This window comes from Nomascus leucogenys, chromosome 9, assembly GCF_006542625.1.
Source record: "Nomascus leucogenys isolate Asia chromosome 9, Asia_NLE_v1, whole genome shotgun sequence".
Lineage (NCBI taxonomy): Eukaryota > Metazoa > Chordata > Mammalia > Primates > Hylobatidae > Nomascus > Nomascus leucogenys.
The window spans coordinates 70207940-70234565 of NC_044389.1; the positions used below are offsets into that span (position 1 = coordinate 70207940).

At 40.7% G+C, this 26626-nt stretch overlaps 1 protein-coding gene across 3 annotated transcripts in view; it reads left to right on the plus strand.

Moving 5' to 3' along the window:
• The first annotated feature begins 6908 nt into the window (after positions 1-6908).
• NUDT9 (nudix hydrolase 9) overlaps positions 6909-26626 on the plus strand; it is a 35879-nt gene continuing 16161 nt past the window's right edge. Inside the window, exons 1-3 of one of the 3 annotated variants that reach the window (XM_030819108.1) lie at positions 6909-6983; positions 19412-19651; positions 22731-22826. In XM_030819108.1, coding sequence (XP_030674968.1) covers positions 19455-19651; positions 22731-22826 — 293 coding nt within the window. In that variant the 5' untranslated portion in view covers positions 6909-6983; positions 19412-19454. Of the gene's footprint in view, positions 7379-19411; positions 19652-22730; positions 22827-26626 lie in introns of all 3 variants that reach the window. The other 2 variants (XM_003265873.4, XM_030819107.1) reach the window with 2 other exon arrangements.

Sequence of the window (26626 nt, forward strand, 5' to 3'; positions counted from 1 at the left end):
TCATGAGTTGAAACCACTCAACACTCCTCCTTTTTTGCCACCTTTATTGTTTGCAGCCTTCCAAGTCACATTTAGCCTCTTGACTTCCCTGGAGTATTATAATGCTCCCAGAACACTTTGTCCTATGATCACTCCCATGTGAATTATAGGTCTATTTACTGTGTGTTAACCATCTACCTACCAGTGATAACCTCTGAGTTCACTGCTCTTTCATAAACAGGAAGATAAGTCCTCTGAGAACTGCCAAGTTTATTGTTATCGTGCAAAGGTAAAATAGTTACATATTGGAGACCAATGTGCAGAGAAGAGACTAGATAAGGCCAAAAATTGCTTGTTTGACTTGGCTTTTACTCAGTTGTCTTTGTCACTCATTCCTGTGGCTATATTCATGACCTTGATATCCTCAGTTCTGCACAGCATCCCAATCTCAGCTTGGAACCTCCCCCTCTCTCACAACCCACCCCTCCCCCACTAGCCTTCCAGCCCACTCACTTGAGTGCACCCACTAGAGCAACTACTTGACTGGTGCCTTCCAATCAATTAACTTCTACTTTCCACTACGGATTACCTGACTCAGTTCTTCCCTTCTCCCCTTATTCAGCTTAGAACCCATGGCCCTTCATTAGAATCATTCTCCTGATGCTTGATCCCACTATTGGACTCTCCTAGCAATGCTGTAAGCCCTAGTTAAATCCCACTCTCTTCTACTTTGTGTTTGCTCCACGAAGCTGAGCATTCCTGAAACAAAACAAAAAACAGCCTCAACCATGCTGATTGAATTCACATACACAAATATCAAAGGATCGTTCAATACTACGTGGGAGGAAATTTCCTATGATGTTTGCTTTCCCGCTGTCTAAAAGAGACTATATCACACATTGTCTTGTCTCCTCAAACTGTCTGTATTCCCTTTTCTTCCTTCACCATGAGCTGACCACTTTGTCTCCATTGGCATAAACAGAAGCAATCACAAGGAATGCCCTCATCTCCCAGCCACCAAATCAATCAAACTCTCTGTGGATGTATGTTCAGATAGCTCTTGTCCTACTTCTTGCAGCACTGCTACTATACACAGTAGTTTTTATTTGATGCAAACCCACAGTTTTCAGTTCTTTCTCCAGCTATAAATATTGATGACAGTTTACTTATGGAACCTTACAGAACTCACCAAAAGGAAGAAAAATTACTAATTTAAAACATGGAAACTGGTAGTCTCAACATGAGCAAACTTGCATGGTGGCCTGCATTGTGGCGGGGTATGGGGTTGCAAGGAGCCTAGGCCGGAGTCTCTAGGCTCAGGGCTGGCCTCTGTTGCTTGCAGTTCTTGAGTCCCTAATTCATTCCTCAAAGGGGAAGAATAAATCCTCTGAAATTTCAAATAGGAAGAAAAGTTATGTTAGAAAGATGGATCCCATGTGGCTAACAAATTTTAAACAGAGCCAAGTGGCCATTTGCTTACTAAAGGTTACCCACATACTCTGAGTTCACTGAAAACTCACACCTCTATTGAACTTTGGGATTTACAGAGCTCACCCGAACCAACCAGTAAGAGCTCAGCTGTGTCAACCAATCAGAACTAAGCTAGCTTGAATCCCTCATTTGTGCAAACAGACCTAATTAGTAATCTGGGTGGCAATTTTGGTTATAAAATCCAAACCCTCTGTTCTCTGGGGCACACTTTTGTTTTACACCAAAGGCTGTGTTTTCCTGGTTTGCAAACTGTTCACTGGAATAAAGTCTCTTTCCTCCAAATTCCTTTTCAGAGAATGTTAGTTTACAATTACTAAATAAATGGAGGGAAAAAAAAGAGAATGTGTTAGGCCATTCTTGCATTGCTATAAAGAAATACTTGAGGCTGGGCATGGTGGTTCACATGTGTAATCCCAGCACTTTGGGAGGCCAAGGAGGGCAGATCATGAGGTCAAGAGATCAAGATCATCCTGGCCAACATGGTGAAAGTCCATCTTTACTAAAAATACAAAAAATTAGCTGGGCATGGTGGCATCGGCTGAGTAGTCCCACCTACTCGGGAGGCAGAGGCAGGAGATTCACTTGAACCCAGGAGGTGGAAGTTGCAGTGAGCTGAGATCATGCCACTGCACTCCAGCCTGGTGACAGAGTGAGACTCCATCTCAAAAAAAAAAAAAAAAAAAAAAGGAATAAAAGAAAGAAATACTCGACACTGGGTAATTTATAAAGAAAAGTGTTGTGGGAAGTCAGGAACCCTGAACGGAGGGACTGGCTGGAACTGTGGCAGAGAAACATAAATTGTGAAGATTTCATGGACATTTATCAGTTCCCAAATAATACTTTTGTAATTTCTTATGCCTGTCTTACTTTAAACTCCTAATCCTGTTATCTTCGTAAGCTCAGGATGTACGTCACCTCAGGACCACTGTGATAATTGTGTTAAGTGTACAAATTGATTGTAAAACATGTGTGTTTGAACAATATGAAATCAGTGCACCTTGAAAAAGAACAGAATAACAGCGATTTTTAGGGAACAAGGGAAGACAACCATAAGGTCTGACTGCCTGCGGGGTTGGGCAAAAAGAGCAATATTTTTCTTCTTGCAGAGAGCCTATGTATGGATGTGCAAATAGGAAAGATATCACTAAATTCTTTTCCTAGCAAGGAATATTAATATTAAGACCCTGGGAAAGGAATGCATTCCTTGGGGGAGGTCTATAAATGGCTGCTCTGGGAATGTCTATCCTATACAGTTGAGATAAGGACTGAGATACGCCCTGGTCTCCTGCAGTACCCTCAGGCTTACTAGGATTGGGAAACTCCATCCTGGTAAATTTTTGGTCAGACCGGTTCTCTGCTCTCGAACCCTGTTTTCTGTTAAGATGTTTATCAAGGCAATATGTGCACCGCTGAACATAGACCATTAACAGGAGTTCTGATTTTGCCCTTGTCCTGTTTCCTTAGGAGCATGTGATCTTTGTTCTGCCTTTTGCCCTTTGAAGCATGTGATCTTTGTGACCTACTCCCTGTTCGTACACCCCCTGCCCTTTTGAAATCCTTAATAAAAACTTGCCGGTTTTGATGCTCAGGTGGGCATGACGGTCCTACCGATAATGTGATGTCACCCCCCTTGGCCCAGCTGTAAAATTCCTCTCTTTGTACTCTTTATTTCTCAGCCACCTGACACTTACGGAAAATAGAAAGAATCTATGTTGAAATATTGGGGCAGGTTCCCCCGATAGAAAAGAGGTTTAATTGGCTCACAGTTCTGCAGGCTGTGCAGGAAGCATGGTGCTGGGCAACTGCTTGGCTCCTGGTGAGGCCTGAGAAAGCTTACAATCATGGTGGAAGGCAAAGGGGAGCTGACATTTTGGCGAGAGTGGGAGCAAGAAAGAGGTGGAGGAGGTGTCATACATCTTTAAACAACCAGATCTTGCATGAACTCACTATCACAAGGACAGCACCAAGCCATGAGGGATCCACCCTCATGACCCAAACACCTCCCACCAGACCCCACCTGCAACACTGGGGAATACATTTCAACACGAGATTGGAGGAGAGAAATATCCAAACTATATCAGGGAAATAGTTGGGATTCTGAATTACTCTTACTTCTAACATACTTATCAATTCTAATAATCATATATGTCACTTTCCTATTTAAAAATTCTCATTTCTCAATGTCTTTCATCTGTCTCACCAACTGCTGCAAGATACCCTTGAAGTTGGTATATGCTTCATAAATTTTAAAAAAGTCCTTACTTCTCCTTAAATTCTGATGACATCTGTTTAACTAATTTAGGATGTGGGTAATTTGATGAGGAGATATTTTGTTTCTACCCAAGAGCAGGTTGCAGAACATGCACTCGCTACACCCGAGCAGACATGGTGTATGCATCCCTGAAGGGAGGAACCCAGGAGATCTGGCTGTCCCAGCTAATTGCGGTTTTGTTTCAGTGCCATGGAATTGGTTTTGTTTGTACAGTTGTTTGCACAGGTTCATCAAAGTAAGTTCACACTAGCCTCCCCTTAGGGAATGTGGAGTTAGAAGACTATGGTCTGAGGAGCTTCCTGTGAGAACTACTTTCTATTGCTCCCTTTCTTTGATTGTCGACTTTGTAACTCACTGCTTTTCTCCTGTCTTCTCTAGTGACGAATTTGTCAGCAGACTTTGGACATGCTGAACTTGATGAACAGAGCCGGTCTAATACATTTCCAGTTTAAGCAGTGATTAGCAACACTGAGAGCAAAGTTTATCTGACCAGAGGAAGCCAAGTACTGATATTTATCTTTAAAATGCACATTTCAGTAACAGTACTTCTCAACCTGAGAAAGCAGTCAAAATAAACAAAGCTGGACACTAGTTAAAGCAGTAAGGACAGACTTTATTCAGTGATGCTAGTCCAATAGGAGAGAGAGTGCAATATGAACCCCACACTTCCCTGAAACAAAAGGCTGAGGTATGCAAAAGGGAAAGGCACAAAAGGATCTTAAGTTTTGGGGGTGATGGCAGCACGGTGGTTTGCTGATTGATGTGACTAGGCCATTTGGGTTTGTTAACTGGCTCTTATCCAGAGGAGAAACAAACTTCTATCTTTATGATAGGAGGCAGTGGTGCTAGCTAAAGCAAGGTACTTGCCTTCTACAGGGACTAGGAGCTAGGGTGAGTTATCTCCCTCAATATTTGCATTTCGAAGAGATGGCTCCCAAGTCTTTGAGGAAACTGTGTTGGATGGTAGACTTACATCACCAAGGGTAGAGAAACAAGCTTTCTAAAGTGACTACTCTAAGAAGGGGTTCAGGGACCTATCTGCCTATCATCAAGTTTTGGCTGGAACAAACAGTAAATTCTCCAGGCATTGAGTTTTGATTTCAGGGAAGCATTTTAACGGGATCTGGGGTCAGCCTAGGGACAAGGCCTGAAGGTACTGGAAGATATGCTAGAGTATAATCAAGTCTCTCAGTGCGGAGAAAAGAACTTTTATATGAGGAAGGTGAATCCTTTTAAATTATCAGGCCCAGAGAGACATTAAAATGAGACAGAAATTACATCCTACTCCCCACTTTGTTATGTATTCATCTCTTTAAACTTCTTGCTATAGCCACAAGTAGCTAAAAATTAACCTAATAATGGCACACTGGACACTGTAACTCACACCCTATAGCTTAATGTATAGCCAACCACTAATCAATGCTATTTCTACAAACCAGTAATTCTTTACAACTTTGTATCAGTCAACTCCCTGTCCCCTTTTTGCCTTTAAAAACCTGACTGTAACAAAGGTGGACAGGAGTTCACATTCAAGGTTACTTGGGTCTGGGTATTCTAGGCAGCTGTTCTCACTTTGGCTAAAGTAAATGCTTTAAATTCTATTTCGTGCCTCAGCATCTGAGGCACAACTAGGTTGACAGCATAGTTTGAACAGTCAATACCTGTCAAGAATTCTGCAGTTTTCAGAACAATGGTTGTTAAAATTTGATTAATCTGGCTTTTAAGATGGTCAAAGTTTTGTAATGTCGGTGTATTGGAACCACATCACAGAAACAGTGGATCATGTAAGTAAAAGTCAAACATTTGCCACATCAATAAGCTAATATAAATGAGGCAAGCCTGATTACAAGCTTCTTTGGACAATCTGCGTTTCCAACTTTCAGTTTGTCGGTTTGGCTAATTTTTGCCTCTTGTTTATGATCCAGTATTAAGGGTGTTGCCCTCTGTTCCTCCTCCAGGATGTGTGCCTATTTTCATAGCTTTTCTCCTCCACGAGTTTCCAAGGGCCACACCTGGTCCTAGCAAAGCCTTGTGAATGAAATCCAGCAATTGGAGCAGACAACTTGGTTAAGAAAAGAAAAACAAAAACAAAAAACGAAGAAACGCTTCAAGATACGAGGGCTGAGTCTCTGGACTATCTCCTCTTGCTGTAACCGCCCAGGGGGTTCACCTTTCCCGCTTCCTAGACAGAGCTGATTCATCAAGACAGGGGACTTGCAACAGAGAAAGAGTAATTCATGCAGAGCCAGATGTGTGGGAGACCGGAGTTTTATTATTACTCAAATCAGTCTCCCTGAGCACTCAGGAAGCAGAGGTTTTTTTTTTTTTTTTGAGACGTAGTTTCACTCTTGTTGCCCAGGGTGGAGTGCAGTGGTGCGACTTCGGCTCACTGCAACCTCCGCCTCCCGGGTTCAAGCGATTCTCCTGCTTCATCCTCTTGAGTAGCTGGGACTACAGGCGCACACCACCATGCCCAGCTAATTTTTGTATTTTCAGTAGAAAGGGGGTTTCACCACGTTGGCCAGGCTGGTCTTGAACTCCTGACCGCAAGTGATCCCGCCTCGGCCGCCCAAATCAGTCATAATTTTGCAAAGGCGGTTTCATTCCCATAACCAAGTATTATCCAAAATATGGCTAAGACCTGCGTGGTTCCGCAACAACTTACTGCCTAAAAAAACCAGGGCAGGGTCAGGCGCTTTGGCTGACGCCTGTAATCTCACCACTTTGGGAGGCCCAGGCAGTTGGATTATTTGAGCTTGAGAGTTGGAGACCAGCCTGGGCAACACGGCAAAAATCTGTCTCTACAAAACATACAAAAATTAGCCAGGTATGGCGGTGTGTGCCTGTAGTCCCAGCTACCTCGGGGGCTGAGACAGGAGACTCGCTTAAACCCAGAAGGTTGAGGCGGCAATGAGCTTAGATCGCGCCCCTGCACTCCCGCCTGGGCGACACAGCCAGACTCTTGTCTCAAAAAAAACACAAAAAACAAAAACCCAGGGCAACATAGTCTCTCTCAAACCCCTTGGCTTCTTTCCCACTTATTCTCCTTCCAGTTCCTCGTCTGTTTCACGTTTCCTTTCCTCTGGCACTTTCCGGTTATTTCCCTTCGTCCCCAAGTAAGCCTGCGCAGACTGGGAAGTCTGGGAAGTCGGAGAAGGAAGGCTCTAGGAAGCCGGCAACGCACGACCTTTGCTTTGCGGCGCGGCCGTAAAGCGCCATTACGCAGCGAGAAAGTTACGAGGTCCGTGGTCGCGGTTCCTCCAGGCAGCTAGCGCTGGGGGCTTCGGCGTCACGTGCTGGTCTGGATTTTTCTCGATGCCCTGGGGAAAGCGCTGGACTCTTATCGTGGGAGGGCTCCTGATCTGTGATTTATAGATAGGCACAGCTGCTCCCGTTCGGGAACGCAACGGCAGTCCGGTCCTAGTGCCCACTAGATACCCGGGGCGGGGACTCGGAGCTGTAGGGTGTGGGGAGGCGGAGGCACCAACTAAGAGCAACCTAGCATCGCGAAGCCGCCCTCGGGGCGCTGATGGCCGGACGCCTCCTGGGAAAGGCTTTAGCCGCGGTGTCTCTCTCTGTGGCCTTGGCCTCTGTGACTGTCAGGTCCTCGGGCTGCCGCGGCATCCCGGCGTTCAGGTATTCCACCCTCCTACTGCCGGCTCCTTTGCCCTAGACCTTGAGTTGGGGGTGGGAACCAGATTTTTTTTCTGGAGTATTCTGTAGGCTTTGCTTTGCCTCCCGGGTTTTTATCGTCATGTACAAGTTTTCAAAAAGGCTCTGAAATGTTTTATCTGCCTTTTGAGGAAAACGAGTGGCAGGGACCCTTCTTGACCTCTGATTTTGAAATTTGCCGTCCCCCTTAAGTCATTGTTAGTATCACGAGAGAGTTTAAATAGCACTTGTTTGGGGTGGTGTTGTCCCGTGCCATTTTTTTTATGGTTAATACTTAAAACATTATTGTTAGTATTAGTACATGTACATAGTTAAAACAACTTGAAAATGTAAAATGAAAAGTAAAATGACTATTCCTCCTGTCCCCTTTCCAGGGTGGATAATATATTTACTATCTACCTCTTTTTTTTTACATATATATATATATATATAATTTGTCTATTGTGGATAAATTTAGGGATTTATGGTGCCTTACACTGCCTCCTTCTGTTCTTCCCTTCTCCAGTTTTTATTCTTTGAGTTAGTAAACACAGGGTCCTAGGTGCAGCAGCCTTTTCTTACTTATTTTATAGATATTAAAAGTCTTTTGAATCTACAAAGATGATAATTAGAAAAAAAGATCTATTTCCTAAATTAATTTATTTACTGTTGGTCAATTGTTCTGTGTCTTTTTGGTCCTGTTTCCTTCTGTTGCTTTTTCTCGAACATCTGATGGGCACTGGTTAAATGTCTATATTTTGGTTAATATGAGTAATAGGCCTTGTTTTCAGTACACGGGTCGCTAATTGACTTTGGCTGTTTGTACCAGGTCGCCTAGATAGGAAGGTTTCAGTTGAGGGCATGTGAGCAAGTGCCACATGGGTAGACTGGGAACCTGCCTTTTGCTTCAGGCTTTACAGTAGTGGTGGAGCAACTTCTCCGCTGAGTATAGCTGTTTATTTCCTCAGTGTGAACTGTAAAATTATTAAGCCTAAGTTTCTGCTGTGTACTCTTAACACCAGTATTAACAGTAGGGGTCCTACCCCTTCATTTCTAAAAAACTTTTGACTTTATCTCGGAGACAAACGTAACTATTTTGGACTTTTTGCCTGGAGACTGGGGAGGGAGGAGGACTGAGTGATTTCCGTGGTTATTGTCCTGCTGCCAGTTTATGATCCTTGGGCCCACTGACTTCAAGCTTGAAACCTCTAGCTCGGCTCGGCTTGTAGGAATAGCATCTCTCCCTAACCCTTTGGTGCTTTTTTTTTTTTTTTTTTTTTTTTTAGAGGGTTTCGCTCTGTCGCCCAGGCTGGAGCGCAGTGGCGCGATCTCGGTTCACTGCAACCTCCACCTCCTGGGTTCAAGCGATTCTTCTGCCTCAGCCTCTTGAGTAGCTGGGATTACCGGCGCGCACCGCCACGCCCGGCTAATTTTTTTGTATTTTTAGTAGAGACGGAGTTTCACCATCTTGGTTAGGCTGATCTGGTCTTGAACTCCTGACCTCGTGATCCGCCCGTCTCGGCCTCCCAAAGTGCTAGGATTACAGGCGTGAGCCACCGCGCCCGGCCTTGGTGCATATTCTTAAATTTACTTTGTCCCACTATGGTTTGTAGGTCAATATTCCAACTACTTTTCATTTTCCTGAAGTTGGTTAACATCTGTCATTCACTGGTGGCATTTATTCCTTCTGGTATGGATTTTATTTCCCTTTATCTATCTTTTTCTTCTTTTAGTGGGATTTGAGGAAGGAAGGAATACACGTATGTGCTCTCTGGAAATCTCTAATGCTTTTTTTGTTAGATGCCAGCAGAACAATGTAAACTTGCCTGGCAGTTTTTCTTCGTTTTTATAACTCTGGGAACCCTAGATGAGGCAGGTATATCCAGAACCAGAGACTGTACTGACTTGAAAGAAAAAGCCAACAGTTAACAAATGTGCCAAGTACCTGGTAACTAATACGGCAGAATAGCTTGAACCGGGGAGGTGGAGGTTGCAGTGAGCTGAGATCATGCCACTGCATTCCATTCTGGGTGACAGAGTGATACAATATCTCAAGAAAAACAAAAAAAGAAGAATTTTACGGCCAGGCACAGTGGCTAACACCTGTAATCCCAGTGCTTTGGGAGGCTGAGGCAGGAGGATTGTGTGAGGCCAGGAGTTTGAGACCAGTCTAGGCAACTTAGCAAGACCCTTGTCTCTAAAAAAAAAAAAAAAATTAGCTGGGCCTGGTGGCATGCATGTGTAGTCCTCACTATCTATCAGTAGGATCAGAGTAGGCTCAGAGACTACTAAGTGATCAGTAGGATTGCTTGAGCTCAGGAGTTGAGTATGAGGGTGTGGTAAGCTATGATCGCATCACTGCATTCCAGCCTGAGTGACACAGCAAGACCCTGTCCCTAGTGTTCTTTTCCTTTTTTTTTTTTGAGATGGAGTCTTGCTCTTGTCGCCGAGGCTGGAGTGCAGTGGCGCGGTCTCAGCTCACTGCAACGTCTGCCTCCCAGGTTCTAGTGACTCTCCTGCCCCAGCCTCCCAAGTAGCTGGGATTACAGGTGCCCATCACCATGCCTGGCTGAGTTTTATATTTTTAGTAGAGACGGGGTTTCATCATGTTGGCCAGGCTAGTTTTGAACTCCTGACCTCAGGTAATCTGTCTGCCTCGGCCTCCCAAAGTGCTGGGGATTACAGGTGTGAGCCCCCACACCTGGCCAAGACACTGTCTCTTAAAAAAAAAAAAAAAAATTTTACCAGTGTTTGATAATTTGGAAAAACCCAGAAAGTGACAGTTTGGCACTTAGTTTTTGTGATTACTAGAAGGTTTCCAATGTTCATTTTCTTTTTTTCTTGCTCTGTCACCTAGGCTGGAGTGCAGTGGTGTGATCATGACTTACTGCAGTCTCAACCTCCTGGGCTCAATGATTGTCCCAACTCAGCATCCTGAGTATCTGGTACTACCGGTGCGCACTACCAGGCCTGGCTAATTAAAAATTTATTTATTTTTTGTAGAGATGGGTCTCCCTATGTTGCCCAGGCTGGTCTCAAACTATTGGGCTCAAGTGATCCTCCTGCCTTGGCCACCTAAAGTGCTGGGATTGTAGGTGTGAGACACTGCTCCCAGTCATCAAATGTACATTTTCTAGAAAAAAGGTAGTATATTACAAAGATGTAGTGAATGTTTTACATAGCACAACATACAAATCTTCCAGAAGGGTCTACTGGTGCCGTGGGTAGAATGTTGTTTTATTCCTGTGAATACATAAAACATTTGAGTGAACTAAAAATGAAATAGAGATAGTAAAGCATAGTGTTAAGAGCCTGGAATTCTAAGATAGCTTGCCTAGGTTTGGATCCTGATTTCTGCCCTCAATTGAGTGACCTTGGTAAACTTATTTACCTCTCTGAGTCTTAATGTTCTTATTTCCTTTTTTTTTTTTTTGAGACAGAGTCTCGCACTGTCGCCCCAGCTGGTGTGCAGTGGTGCAATCTTGGCTCTCTGCAACTTGCGCCTCCCAGGTTCCAGCGATTCTCCTGCCTCAGCCTCCTGAGTAGCTAGGATTACAGGCGCCTGCACCATGCTTGGCTAATTTTTTTGTATTTTTAGTAGAGACTGGGTTTCACTATGTTGGCCAGGCTGTTCTCGAACTCCTGACCTTGTGATCTGCCTACCTCGGCCTCCCAAAGTGCTGGGATTACAGGCGTGAGCCACTGCGCCCGGCCTTAATATTCTTATTTATAAAAAAAAAAAAAAAAATTGAAAAAGGATAATATGGCCTGGTGTGGAGGCTCACACCTGTAATCTCAGCACTTTGGAAGTCCGAGGCAGGAAGATTGCTTGAGCCTAGGAGTTCAAGACCAGCCTGGGCAACATAGAGTGAGACCCCCCATCTCTACAAAAAATAAACAAAATTGGGAGTTGCTGAGCCTACCCGATTTACCAAACCACTCCCTTGCCAAAAAAAAAAAACCAAACCAAACCGAAAAAAAAAAAAAGCCAGGTGTGGTAGCACATGCCTGTAGTCCCCGCTACTCAGGAGGCTGAGGTAGGAGGATTGCTTGAGCCTGGGAGGTCGAGACTGCAGTGAGCCATTATTGTACCAATGCATGCCAGCCTGGGTAACAGAGTGAGGCCCTGTCTCAAAAAAAAAAAAAAAAAAAAAAAGCTTAAGAAAAAAAAAGGACCTGAACTCAGTTGTGAGGATCAAGTGAGTTAATTTACAGTGCTTAGAACAGTGTCTTGCACATAGCAATCACTGTATACATTTATGTGTGATTATGACAATGATTGTTGCAGATTTTCTTTATTTCAAAGCACCATGTCAGTATTGCATTTTTAAAAGTTTGCCAGTCTTAAGAATTGGTTTTTGCCATGTAAATGAACTTTATCAGCTACTTAGTTCCCATTTGCTAGGCCAAATATATTTCTTGCACTTGTTCAGTAATACAATACAAAGGTCTAGGCTGTATATGTGTGTATTACAAGTATTCTTTTTTCTGGTACCTTACAGTGTATCACATTTAAATAGCATATATAGATAGCAGTGTTAGCACTTCTTGCTGTGATAAGATGTCTGAATTTTTGCACAATTACATTTGTTTTAGAAAAGTAATCCAGTGTGTAAATCTGTCTGGTCAAGTAGGTAGATTTGTGGAATTCCATAAACATTTTATTGCTAAATCACGGAACAAAGAGCCTTAAGTTATTTAAACATTTTTGGTACATGGGTAGGATGGAGTGGAACAGGATTAGTGTTTCCTGTTGGGTATTTAATTAATGGCCTTAACTTTTTTCTTGCCCTACTCCCAAACCATGAAACATAACTCATTTTGTAATAGGGTTCAGTTAGAGATTAGGGTTCCATATGTTAAAATTTTGCTTTTTAAAACACCTGAAGTCTGTTTGCTAGTTTTGATAAATGTGTTTCATATATGTATTCATTTTTTATTGAGTATGGGTTTAAGGTGAGTGAGGGAGACTTTATTTTCAGAATATTCATTGTGTAGGTTTCCTAAACTGTGGCAGCTGAGGCAAGAAAGTCGTCATAACATGAAAGTGAATGAACCTACTGCTTTTAGTAAAGTTAGTCACAAATCAAATATTCGCTCACCTTATACTAGTTTTCATCCCATCTGGGGATATTAACTTCTTTATTGGTTAGGTTTTCCCTGATTTTTGGGTGTTTTACAACACTTTACAGATGTAAAGTGAATGTAAAATGAAATAGTAATTGTTTCAGAGTCTTTAAATGTGATGAAAGAGAACAGCTTGAGTAGTACATAAAACTGTAGACACACAAGAATAGGAAAGAATGAAACCAGTTAAAAATCCAACTGACAGTTTGTCAGTTTCTTACAGAACTCAACACTTACAATTCAGCAATCACACTCTTTGGTATTTACCCAAATGTATTGAAAATTTATGTCCACACAAAAACCTGCACATAGGTGTCTGTAGCAGTTTTATTCATAACTGCCAAAACTTGGAAGCAACCAAGATGTTCTCCAGTAGGTAAATGGATAAATAAACTGCGGTACATCCAGACAATGGGATATTATTTAGTGCTAAGAAGAAATGAGCTATCAAGCCATGAAAAGACATGGAGGAATCTTAAATGCATAACTGAAGGAAAGGCTGTATGATTCCAACTATATGGCATTCTTGAAGGCAGAACTGTGGAGACAGTAAAAAGATCAGGAGTTGGATGAATTGGGGTAGCACAGAGGACTTTAAAAAACAGTCATTTTTTTTAGAGCAGTTTTTAGGTTCACACCAAAATTGAGCTAAAGATAAGAGATATCCTGTATACCTCCTACCTCCACCCATGCATAGCCTCCCGCATTGTCAACATCCCCACAGAGCCACGGAGCCATACGCTTGTTAAAATTGAACCTACATTGACGCTTTATCACCCAAAGTCCTGTAGTTTATATCAGGGTTTACTCTTGGTCTTGTACTTTATGGTTTGGACAAATGTATAATGAATGACACGCATCAACTCTTATGGAATTGTACACCTAAAATTCACTGCCTTTAGGGCAGTGAAACTTGCGTATGATACCTAATGGTAGGTACATGTATACACTATATACACTGAAGAGGGACCAGGAGGGTCTCGTAAGCAGTTCATGTAAGTCAGGTTAAGAATTTTAATTTAAAAAGTTTCTTATTTTTTTTAATGAGTCAGGATCTCACTATGTTGCCCAGGCTGGAGTGCAGTGGCGTGATCATGGTTCACTGCAACCTTGACCTCCTGGACTCAGGAGATCCTCCCACCTCAGCTTCCTGAGTAGCGGCAACTACAGGCACATACCACCATGCCTGGCTAACTTTTAAAAATTTTTGTAGAGATAAGGGTCTCACTGTCTCACCTAGGGTGGTCTCGAACTCCTAGCTTCAAGCAGTCCCCCTGCCTTGGCCTCCCAAAGTGTTGGGATTACGGACGTGAGCCACCATGCCCCACTGAGAAGTTTCTTTATATATATATATATATATATATAATTATGTAATTTGCCGTAATTGCATAAATTTGATCAGGCATACCTCACTTTATTTGGTATGTTTGGGTAGTCTTTTTTCCTTCTCTTTTTTCCCTTGTTTCCTTTTCTCCTTTTTCTTCAGTTTTATTTCTTATCTTTTTTTAAATTTGTTTTTCTTGTTCTTTTTGTCTTATCCTTTCTTGCAACTCCCTTTCCTTTTCTCCTTTTCTCTCTCCCCTTTTCTTCCCCATCTTTGCCACTGTCTCTTCTTTCCCCCCATCTCCTTTTTCTTCTCTCCTGTACTCCCATTTCCCCCTCCCTTTCCTTTCTGTTCTTCTTCCTTTCTTTTCCCTCTTCCTGTTTGCTTCTACTTCTCTTCATATCAGCACCTTATTTCCTAGCCCATATTAAGAACCTGATTATATGGATCCTTCTACATATGCTTATATAATAAATAGTATAGACATTTGTGGTAAGCCGAATAATGGCCCCCCAATTATGTCCACATCCTGATACCTGGAACCTGTGTATATGTTGCCTTACATAGCAAAAGAGAGTGCAGAGGTGATTAAGGTTAAGGACTTTGAGATGGGGAGAGCATCCTGGAAGGTGCGCCTGATTTGATTGAGAGTCCTTAAAAAGTGACCTGGCCGTGATCAAAGATGTGACTACTAATAAATGGTCAGAGAGAGATTCTATGTTGCTGGCTTTGAAGATGATGGAAGGGGGCCATGAGCCACAGAATGCAGATGGAATGAGGATTCCCTCTAGAAGCTGGGAAAGTATGGCAAATGGATTTTTCTCTTGAGCCTCCAGAGAGGAATGCAGCCCTGCTGATAAATTGTCTTTAGCTGAGTGAGACCTGTGTTGGACTTCTAACCTACAAAACTGTAAGACAATGAATTTGTATTGTCTTAAGTCATTGAATTTATGGTGATTTGTTGTGGCTTCAATAGAAAACTAATACATTATATACATGCACTGAAATGTACTTTTTTTTTATGTCATCGCTTTATAAAAATAGTACCATATTATAGGACTTTACTGAATCTTTTTTCAGCAGTACCTTACAGAAATACAAATTGTTTGATGTCATTATTTTTATTAGCAAGTAAAGTTCTCCACATCCTGGCCAATACTTATTTTCTGTATTTTTTTTTGATAGTGGTCATTCTAATGGGTCTGAGGCAGTACCTCATTGTGGTTTTGACTTGCTTTTGTCTAATAATTAGTGATATTGAGCATCTTTCCGTGTGCTTGTTGGCTATTTGTATATCTTCTTTGGAGAAATGTCTGTTGGAGTCCTTTGCCCATTTTTAAATTGGGTTGTTTTATTGTTGTTGTGTGTAGGAGTTCTTTCTGTATTCTGGATATAACCAACCCCTTATCAGACATGTGATTACCAAGTATCTTCTCCTGTTCCATGGGTTGCTTTTTCACTCTTGATTGTGTCTTTTGATACCCAGAAGTTTTTCATTTTGATGTATTATGTAGTCCAGCTTACCAATTTTTTCTCTTGTTGCTTGTACTTTTGGTGTCATATCCAGAAAATCATTGCCAAATCCAGTGTCGTGACATTTTGTCAGCATGTGTTCCTCTAAGATTTTGATCATTTTAGGTCTTACGTTTAGGTCTTTGACCCACTTTTAGTTAATATTTTTATATGGTGTAAGGTAAGGGTCAAACTTCATACTACTTTTGCATGTGAATATCCAATTTTCCCAGCACCATTTGTTGAAAAGACTGCCCTTTCCCTGTTGAAATGGTCTTGGTACCTTTGTCAAAAATTATTGTGAGGATTTATTTCTGGGTTCTACTTCTATTCCACTAGTCTGTATGTCTTTCTGTATGCCAGTATCTCAGTGTTGTGATTACTGTAGCTGTGTAGTAAGTGTGAGACCTTGAACTTGTTTCTCCCTTTCAAGATTTGTCTTGGCTATTTGGGGTTCCTTGAGATTCCATATGAATTTTAAGGTAGAGTTTTCTCTTTCTGGAAAAACATCATTAGGATTTTGGCAGAGATTGCATTGAATTGGTAGATAACTTTGAGTAGTATTGACATCTTAATATTTTTTTCCAGTCAATGAACGTAGGATGTCTGTTTATTTATTGGTCTCCTTAATTTCTTTTAGCAATATTTTGTAGTGTTCAGCGTATAAGAGTTTTGCGTCCTTAAGTTTATTCCTAAGTATTTTATTCTTTTCGATGCTATTGTAAGTAGAATTTTCTTAATGTTCCTTTTGGATTGTTAATTATTAGTGCTTTGTTTGTTTGTTTTTGAGATGGAGTCTCGATCTCGGCTTACTGCAACCTCCGCCTCTGGGGTTCAAGCGATTCTCCTGCCTCAGCTTCTCTAGTAGCTGGGATTACAGGCACGCACCACCATGCCCGGCTAATTTTTGTATTTTTAGTAGAGACAGGATTTCACTATGTTGGCCGGGCTGGTCTTGAACTGCTGACCTCAGGTGATCTGCTAGCCTCTGCCTTCCAAAGTGCTGAGATTACAGGCATGAGCCAGTGCACCCAGCCTGTTAGTGTTTTTTAATGTAACAATTTTTGTGTGTTGATTTCATACCTTGCAACTTTGCTGAATTCATTTATTAGTTCTAACAGTTTTTTCATGAATTATCTTGGGTTTTCTACATAAAATGTCATGCGATGTGTAAATACAGGTTGAGTATCCCTTATCTAAAATGCTTGGGACCAGAGCGTTTTGGATTTCAAGTTTTGGAATATTCGCATACACATGATGAGATGTCTTGGAGATGGGACTCAAGTCTAAACACCAAATTCATTTATGTTTCATATATACTTTAAACAGGTAGCCTGGAGATACTTTTATACAGTATTTTAAACTTGTGCCTGAAACAGTTTTGGTTGTGACCCATCACATGAAGCGAGGTGTGGAATTTTCTATTTGTGGCATCATATCAGCACTCAAAAAATTTCTGATTTTGGATTTTTGGGTTAGGGATGCTCAACCAGTTTTACTTCTTCCTTTCCAATGTGGATACCTTTTCCTTTTTTTCCCTTCCTAATTGTTCTGGCTAGAACTTCTTTTTCTTTCCTAATTGCTCTGGCTGAACTTCCAGTATTATATTGAATAAAGTGAACATCCTTGTCTTATTCCTGATCTTAGAGGAAAAACTTTCAGTCCTTCACCTTCACACCATTAGCTGTGGGCTTTTCATATATGGCTTTTATTATGTTGAGGTAATTTCCTTCTATTCCTAGTTTGTTGAATATTTTCAAATCATGAAAGGGTGCTGAATTTTGTTAGATAATTTTTCTGCATCAATCAAGAAGATTGTGTTTTTTTTTTTAAATTTTGTTAATGTGGTACATTATGTTGATTGATTTTCGTTATGTGGAATCATCATTGCATTCCATGAATGTCTCCCTTGGTTATGGTGTATAATCCTTTTCATGTGCTGTTGAATTCTGTTTGTTATTATTTTGTTGAGGATTTTCACATCAGTATTAATCAAAGATACTGGTTTGTAGTTTTTTTATAGTGTCTTTGTCAAGCTTTAGTATCAGGATAATGCTGGCCTCAGAGTGAGTTTGGAAGTGTTTACTTCCTCTTCAGGTTTTTGGAAGAGTTGAGGGAATATTGGTATTGATTCTTCTTTAAACGTTTGGTAGAATTTATCAGTAAAGCCATCTGGTCCTGGGTTTTTCTTTGTTGGGAGTAAATAGATACTTTTAAAAAATACATCTTTTAAAATTATTTATACAACCCCATCCAAACTTTACTACCTATCCTGCAATGTTTATTTTTTCCTTTATGGTTATCAGCCCATCTAGGATCATTGATTGCTTCTAATTGTCATATCTTTTTAGTCTTAATCTATCTGGAAGAGTTCCTGCACCTTTCTCTATCTTTCATGACCTTACCAATTTAGCGAGTACGCACCTTTATTCTGTAAGATGTCTCTTAACCCGGGTCTGTCTTGTGTTTCCTAATGTCCAGATTCATGTCATATATTTTTGGCAGAAATACCTCAAATGACTGTTGTGTACTTCTCACTGTATGAGATCAGGAGGCACATGCTGTTGACTTATTCCACAACCTTGGTCAAGTGGATATTTGCCCCGTCAATCATTTGTCTTAAGAAGGGCAAATTGACTGGTATTGTGAGAGCAGGGGAAAGGAGCTATCATAATTTTACCATGTCCTCAGAATCTCCTTTCCCACTTTAGATGTCCTAATTTAAGGTCATCAAGAATTCGTATTTTATTTTGAGAATAATGAGAAGCCATTTAACTTTTTAGGCAAGATGAGATATGAAAAATTTTTGTATATGCTGTGTGGTTAGGGTGAAGGTTAGTTGGTTTTTCTTTTGTATATGCTATCCAATTATTTCATGCCTGTGTATTTTATTTAAATTTTGCTCTAAAGGTTACAATTTGTATATTTACCACAGTCTACCTTCAAATTATATTACATTAGTTCATTTTCAGTGTAAAAAATTTTTCAATAATTTCTATTTTCCTATTTTTCCTTTGAACATTTTTGCCATATGTTTTACGTGTATGTTAGACTATAGGTGATTTTTTAAAAAATGTATTCCTTCACATAGACTTTAAACAGTTTTCTTTTATACTTTTTTTTTTTTTTTTTTTGAGATGGAGTCTCGCTCTGTCGCCCAGGCTGGAGTGCAGTGCCACAATCTCGGCTCATTGCAACCTCCGCCTCCCGGGTTCAAGCAATTCTCCTGCCCCAGCCTCCCGAGTAGCTGGGATTCACCACACCTGGCTAATTTTTGTATTTTTTAGTAGAGACAGGGTTTCACCATGTTGAGCAGGCCAGTCTTGAACTCCTGACCTCAAGTGATCTGCCTTCTTTAGCCTCCCAAAGTGCTGGGATTACAGCTATGAGCCACCACACCTGGCTTCACTTGTTTTTATGGTTTGAGTTTTCATAACAAACTTCCCTTTCCACAACAGATAACACACAAGTAAGCTTATATCCTTTTTTTTTTTTTGCCTAAAATAAATTCAGTGAGTGGTTTCCAGCTAATAAGATTTAGCTATATGTTAAAAAAAAGTATATTTGAAAATAATCTCTCATAGATGTTAGACCTTTTGACTAATATGCATCATATTTGAATTTTCTGATTCTTAAAGGTTTTTGAAATTGGAAAGTATGTTTTTGGGTCTTTGAATTAGGTTCTTTTTTTCTGTTTGTTTTTTTTTTTGAGATGGGGTTTTCGCTCCTGTTGCCCAGGTTGGAGTGCAATGGCATGATGTTGTCTCACTGCAACCTCTGCCTTCTGGTTTAAGCGATTCTCTTGCCTCAGCCTCCCAAGTAGCTGGGATTACAGGCGTACGCCACCATGCCTGACTAATTTTGTATTTTTAGTAGAGACGGCATTTCACCATGTTGGTCAGGCTGATCTTGAACCCCCTAACCTCAGGTGATCCACCCACCTCAGCCTCCCAAAGTGCTGGGATTACAGGCGTAAGCCACTGCACCCGGCCTAGGTTCTTTAATTAATATATTTTTGGTATTTATGTAAAATGTTTTTTCTTTTTCTCCCCCAGAAACTCGTTTTCATCTTCTTGGTTTCATCTTAATACCAACGTCATGTCTGGTTCTAATGGTTCCAAAGAAAATTCTCACAATAAGGCTCGGACGTCTCCTTACCCAGGTTCAAAAGTTGAACGAAGCCAGGTTCCTAATGAGAAAGTGGGCTGGCTTGTTGAGTGGCAAGATTATAACCCTGTGGAATACACTGCAGTCTCTGTCTTGGCTGGACCCAGGTGGGCAGATCCTCAGATCAGGTGAGCAAATAAGACAGCGTTAGCTGGGAATAAGACTTTTAGAGAAGGTAATAGTTTTATTTGTAAAGTATCTTTTTGATACCTGAAAATAATTTCAATCTATGCTTAGCTGTGTTATAACTCAGTTTCCACATTTGCTTGAATTCTTGCCAAAGATAAACAGTTCATATTTGTTTATTCTTTTGGGGGTTTTATGAGCATACTTCCAAATAGTTAAATCTGTTTTGATTTGAAATAACAAATAGCATCAGCTATGTGTTATGAAATAACAGCTGGTACTATTATATTTGTTTTGAAATAACAGCTGATGGTATTTGTTTTCATGTGTTCTGTTTGGGTTATCAATAGAACATCCTTTGTGGTTATTTTCCAACATAGCTAGACTTGTGAAAATATTTTTTGGAAAATTCTCCAGGTTACTAAGAACAGGATGATGATAAACCAGTGTGAAAAAATAGAAAAGGGATGGATAAAGGGGAGTGAGAGGGGGAGAATGAGAGAGAAGGGGCTCTCACTAAATTCATAGAAGTGCCGCATTGATTAACATTTTATGTTTATGTTTCTTTTATATTTTCCAGCTTTATTGATGTATGATTGACAAGTAACTATATATATTTAAGGTGTACAATGTGATATTTTGACATACATATACATTGTGAAGTGATTACCACAATCAAGCCATTTAAAATAATCTGACATGGTTACCTTTTTTGTGTGCGTAGTGAAAAGAGTTGAGATCTACTCTCAGTAAGTTTCAAGTATACAATACTGTATTATTACTATTTTTGAGACTGGTGCTCTCTCTGTCACCCAGGCTGGAGTACAGTGATGTGATCATAGCTTGCTCCAACCTTGAACTCCTGGGCTCAGGTGATTCTCCTGCCTCAGCCACCTGAGTAGCTAGGACTATGGGCATGTTCCACCATACTTGGCTAATTTTATTTTATTTTTTAAGTAGAGATGGGGTCTCACTGTATTGTCCAGGCTGGACAAGAACAGTATTATTAACTGTAATCACCACACTGTACATTAAATCTCTAGAACTTACTTATTTTGCATAACTGAAACTTTGTACCCTTTGACCGACATCTCCCCATTTTTCCCATCCCTTTATGTTCCTTTTCTAACCCAGGGTGGAGTGCAGTGGTGTGATCATAGCTCACTGCAGCCTTGATCTCCTGGGCTCAAGTGATCTTCCCACTTCAGCCTCTTGAGCAGCTGGGACTACAGGTGTGTGCCACCACGCCTGGCTAACTTTTTAATTTTTAGCAGAGAAGAGTTCTCACTGTATCCTCCAGTCTGGTCTCGAACTCCTGAGCTCAGGTGATCCTTCTGCCTTGGCCTCCCAAAGTGCTGGGATTACAGGCATGAGCTGGCACGCCTGGTGACATTTTTAAAAGGGTGAATCTCTGGAGTCCCAAGGGCATCGCAGCTCTGGTTTTATAATTTCATGCTTTTATCATTTAATTCTTTTTATTTGCATGTTAGATGGCAGATTGGTTAGAAGTCTTAAGAAAATGTATGGATCATTGAAATTGGAAATTATTCCCCAAACAGACCACAGATATTTCTTTGCTCGCTCACTGGAATTAAAGCAAGAAAAAAGTGAAACCTGTGTCAGAACTGCCCGTGAACTATCCAGTGCTATGTAACTCTTTATTCACTGTCAGTGCAATTATGGCAGGGATTTTATAGTGGTGAGGAGAGTAGTTTAGTTATGTCTGTTTAAAAATTTTTTTGTTGGGCCGGGCACAGTGGCTCACGCCTATAATCCCAGCACTTTGGGAAGCTGAGGCGGGAGGATCACTTGAGGTCAGGAGTTTGAGACCAGCTTGGCAAACATGATGAAACCCCGTGTATACCAAAAATATAAAAAATTAGCTGGGTATGGTGGCATGTTCCTGTAGTCCCAGCTACTCAGCAGGCTGAGGCAGGAGAGTCGCTTGAATCTGGGTGTTGGAGGTTGCAATGAACCAAGATAATGCTACAGCACTCTAGCCTGGGCAACAGAACGAGACTCCATCTCAAAAAAAAAAAAAAAAAAAGAAAGAAAAAATAAAAAACTTTTTTTTTTGTGGCGTGATATAAATGTAGTAAAGTGCACATTTCTTTTTTTTTAATGTTATTTATTTTTTGAGATGGAGTCTCGCTCTGTCGCCCAGGCTGGAGTGCAGTGGCGCCATCTCGGCTCACTGCAAGCTCCACCTCCCGGTTTAACGCCATTCTACTCCCTCAGCCTCCTGAGTAGCTGGGACTGCAGGTGCCCACCACCATGCACAGCTAATTTTTTGTATTTTTTTAGTAGAGATGGGGTTCCACCATGTTAGCAAGGATGGTCTTAATCTCCTGACCTCGTGATCTTCCTGCCTTGGCCTCCCAAAGTGCTGGGATTACAGGCGTGAGCCACCATGCCCGGCTGTAAAGTGCACATTTCTTACATGTGAAGGTGTGCAGCTCAGCAAAATTTTACATTTACATAGCTCTGTAACCACTGCCCAGATCAAGATCTAGAACATTTCCAGCAAAGTATGTCTGTTTTTAATTTACATCATATTTATTATGCAGCTTGTGGGGCAAATTCACTGCTTCGTGAGTTTACTCTGATAAAAATATTAATCAGTGTGCATTTGAAGAAATTTAAATTATTTTGAAATAGTAGAAACATCATCAGAAGGAATCTTATTTTTGGAACTGCATGGGAGCAAATAGTTTTCATATTGTGCCCACAAACAATTCCTTTTTGCTAATAGACCTTCTTGTAGCATGTGGTAGGAGCTCTAGCTCTTCTGCTGGTAGTCCTTCCTGGAGGGGTTAGTAAGTTTAATAATAATACATATCTTTGTAATGTGTGGTGTTTTGGTTACAACTTTTTTTTCCCTTAAAAATTGTTTTGAAGGAATAAGATGGATTTGTGAAAAAAAAAAAAAAAAACAAAAAAACAAACAAAAAACCAAAACTAACCCTTAAAAATTTATTGTTTCAGGAATACTTCTTATGGATAACAGATTGACTTGCATTATTAAGCTGTTGGTAGTTTTGAATCATTATTTCTTATTTTACATTGGTATTCTCATTACAGTGAAAGTAATTTTTCTCCCAAGTTTAACGAAAAGGATGGGCATGTTGAGAGAAAGAGCAAGAATGGCCTGTATGAGATTGAAAATGGAAGACCGAGGTAGGTACTGGGAGCAGAGCATCTTACAATAATGAGTCACCAAAAAGTAGAAAAGATAGTTCATATTTATCAAATCCTTGTATGTGCCAGATGTTGTACAAATTTATTTACGTATGTGATTTAATTAAATCTGCACAATAACCCTGTTGGTGGATATTTTTAATTGAATTTTACAGATAAGGAAAAAGAGTGTAAGCAATTTGTATACAGCTAGTAAGTGGCAGAGGCAGCGTTTGATGCATCTTTTTGTAATTCTATCTTGGAAACAGAAATAATTGAATACATTAACAGAAAGGAAAATTGTTCAGCAGATATTTATTAAATGGTATAGTATCTTAAAGTAAGAATTTATCCAAACATGTAAGAGTAAAAATAAAGATAACCCAATAATTTGACATCAAGGGTCTTTCTATACTTTTTAAAAAATGATTTTTCTGTACAACTCAAAAATTATCCATTTTCCTTAAGAAGATACTATAAAAGTGTATTAGGCTGTTCTCACAGTGCTATACAGACATACCTGGCTGGGCGCAGTGGCTCACACCTGTAATCCCAGCACTTTGGGAGGCTGAGGTGGGCGGCTCCCCTAAGGTCAGGAGTTCAAGACCAGCCTGACCAACATGGAGAAACCCCATCTCTACTAAAGATAAAAAATTTAGCCAGGCGTGGTGGCGGGCACCTGTAATCCCAGCTACTCGGGAGGCTGAGGGAGGAGAATTGCTTGAACCGGGAGGTGGAGGTTGTGGTGGGCTGAGATTGTGCCACTGCACTCCAGCCTGGGCGACAGAGTGAGACTCCATCTCAAAAAAAAAAAAAAAAAAAAAAAAGACATACCCAAGACTGGGTAATGGGTAATGTATAAGGGAAAGAAGTTTAATTGACTTACAGTTCTGCATGGCTGGGGAGGCCTCAGGAAACCTATTGTCATGGCGGAAGGCAAGAGAGAAGCAAAGGTACATCTTACATGGCAACAGGTGACAGAGAGTGAACAAGTAAAGGGGGAAGAACCCCTTATAAAACCATCAGATTGGCCAGGCACAGTGGCTCACACCTGTAATCTCAGCACTTTGGGAGGCCGAGGCGGGTGGATCACCTGAGATCAGGAATTGAAGACCAGCCTGGCCAATATGGCAGAACCCTGTCTCTACTAAAAATACAAATATTAGCTGGGCATGGTGGCGGGCACCTGTAATTCCAGCTACTCGGGAGGCTGAGGCAGGAGAATCGCTTGAACCCAGGAGGCGGAGGTTGGAGTGAGTCAAGATTGTGCAGCTGCACTCCAGCCTGGGCAACAGAGCGATACTCCATCTCAAAAAATCAAACAAAACAAAAAAACCACCAGATCTCATGAGAACTCACTCACTATCATGAGAACAGCATGGAGAAACTGCCCCCCATGATCCAGTCACCTCCCACCAGGTTCTGCCTTCAACTTACGAGAATTAAAATTTGAGGTGAGATTTGGGTGGAGTCACAGAGCCAAATCATATTAAAAAGTTAGAAAGAAATATAAAAATTAGCATGTACCAAATAAAACCAAAGAAGGATCACAGATTTGAAATCATGGTTATCACCTTATAAAAATGTTACACTTTGGATTCTTGGTTCCTGTAAGACAAGGAAATGGTAGTACTCCTCTCATCTCAGCCTGGTCCTTCAGTTTTGCTAAGTTCTTTTTTTTTTTTTTTTTTTTTTTTTTTTGAGACAGAGTCTCGCTCTGTCACCCAGGCTGGAGTGCAGTGGCGCAATCTCGGCTCACTGCAAGCTCCGCCTCCCAGGTTCACGCCATTCTCCTGCCTCAGCCTCTCTGAGTAGCTGGGACTACAGGCGCCCGCCACCACGCCCGGCTAATTTTTTGTATTTTTAGTAGAGACGGGGTTTCACCGTGGTCTCGATCTCCTGACCTCGTGATCCGCCCACCTCGGCCTCCCAAAGCGCTGGGATTACAAGCGTGAGCCACCGCGCCCGGCCTTTTGCTAAGTTCTTTCTTTGATCATAACTTATTCACCTTTCTATGTTATTGAGACTTTTTAAGTCAAATTCTCCTTGCATTTGACTGATTCCTTAGGTTCTTTTATAGATACAATTATAAAAATATTATGAAAAGATAGGTAAGATACATAGATGGAAGTACAAGATAGATTGTTCTTTTAATCAAGTCTCTTTGACTAATAGAAACTAACTTTAGCTTGCTTGAGCAAAAGTAAAATTTATTTTAAGGCTATAGGAATGTCTCAAGGAGCTCAAAGCAAAAATGCAGCTAACTTGAGGAAAAGATGGAATTCAAAATCCATCAGGACTCTCTCTCTGCCTCATTTATGCTTTTGTCTGTATTGTTGGCTTATTACTCTCTCTTTGCAAATAACCATCTGTGCTTTTCAGGTTTCAACATAGTCTGTGTGTCCATTCCAGTTTCCTGTTTATAAGTTATGGTCTTGGTCATCTATACAAACTAACCTGTCTCTTAATGGTGGCCTTGATCACTTGTGTTCAGGAGTGTGTGGTTACATGGAATAAAATATGGTTGCAGGCCGGGCACGGTGGCTCACGCCTGTAATCCCAGCACTTTGGAAGGTGGATCAGCAGGTGGATCGTGAGGTCAGGAGTTCGAGACCAGCCTGACCAACATGGTGAAACCCTGTCTCCACTAAAAATGCGAAAATTAGCCGGGCGTGGTGGTGCACGCCTGTAATCCCAGCTACTCAGGAGGCTGAGGCAGGAGAATTGCTTGAACCCAGGAGATGGAGGTTGCAGTGAGCCGAGATCATGCCACTGCACTCCAGCCTGGGTGACAGAGTGAGACTCTGTCTCAAAAAAAAAAAAAATATATATATATATATATATATGGTTGCTGGCCACTCTGCCCCTTCTCCTGTGAATTTGGAAAGAATTATTGTCAGCTGGGCAGGTGTCTTGTCTCTTCTTTCTGTTGCTATTTGCAAGTCTTGCTGAAATATTTCTGAGTCTAGTACAAAAACAATATAAAAATTCATTCAGTTTTAATAACAGTCACTGGGAAAAAAGAATAAAAAGAGATGGCAAAAAGGGAAATTTTGGCCAAGTTGTTTATTTACTTTCATGTAGTGGGAGGGCAAGAGATACAGCACCATTAAGTAGAATTACATGTTAGAACATTTTAGTAGTACGTAATGAAATTTGAACATTTAAAGAATGTTTACTGAAATAAAATGACACAGGCATGAGTATTGATAGGTTTCTCTGACAAATTTTTAACACTGGATTGTGGCATCAGGTTAAATAGTTGGCATTTTTATAAAATTTTAGTCTACTTGAAATCTATGAAATAGTAATACTAATACCTTATTATATGCTACAAATATATATTATTGATAATAAAAATCCAGAAACCATTGAGGAAAAATGGATTTAATGTAACAGGAACAACTTTAATAGGAAGGGTTGTAGGAGAGTAGAGTAGGAAATGAGAATAATGAGAAAGTGAAGAGAGATGTGGGTGTTCCAGAAGAATCCAGGAAGGTTCTAGTTTGAATTTAGGAGTATAGGTGAAAACTGAAACAAATCATCACATTGTAGAACCACTTTGGGTATGAGAGCCTCTTCCTGGATCAAGTTTAAAGCATATCACATGCACAAAAGAAAAATTAAATAGCAGTGTCATGAAATACATGACTTCAGCACCAGATATGTGATAGTTCCATTGGATTTGTAAGGACTTACTAGTTCTGTCTTACTGCTTATATTCCCTTCTTTTGGGTTATATCAAATCAGGTTAAAAAGATGAACACATTCAATTGATTTTATGCTTTTTTGTTTTTCCA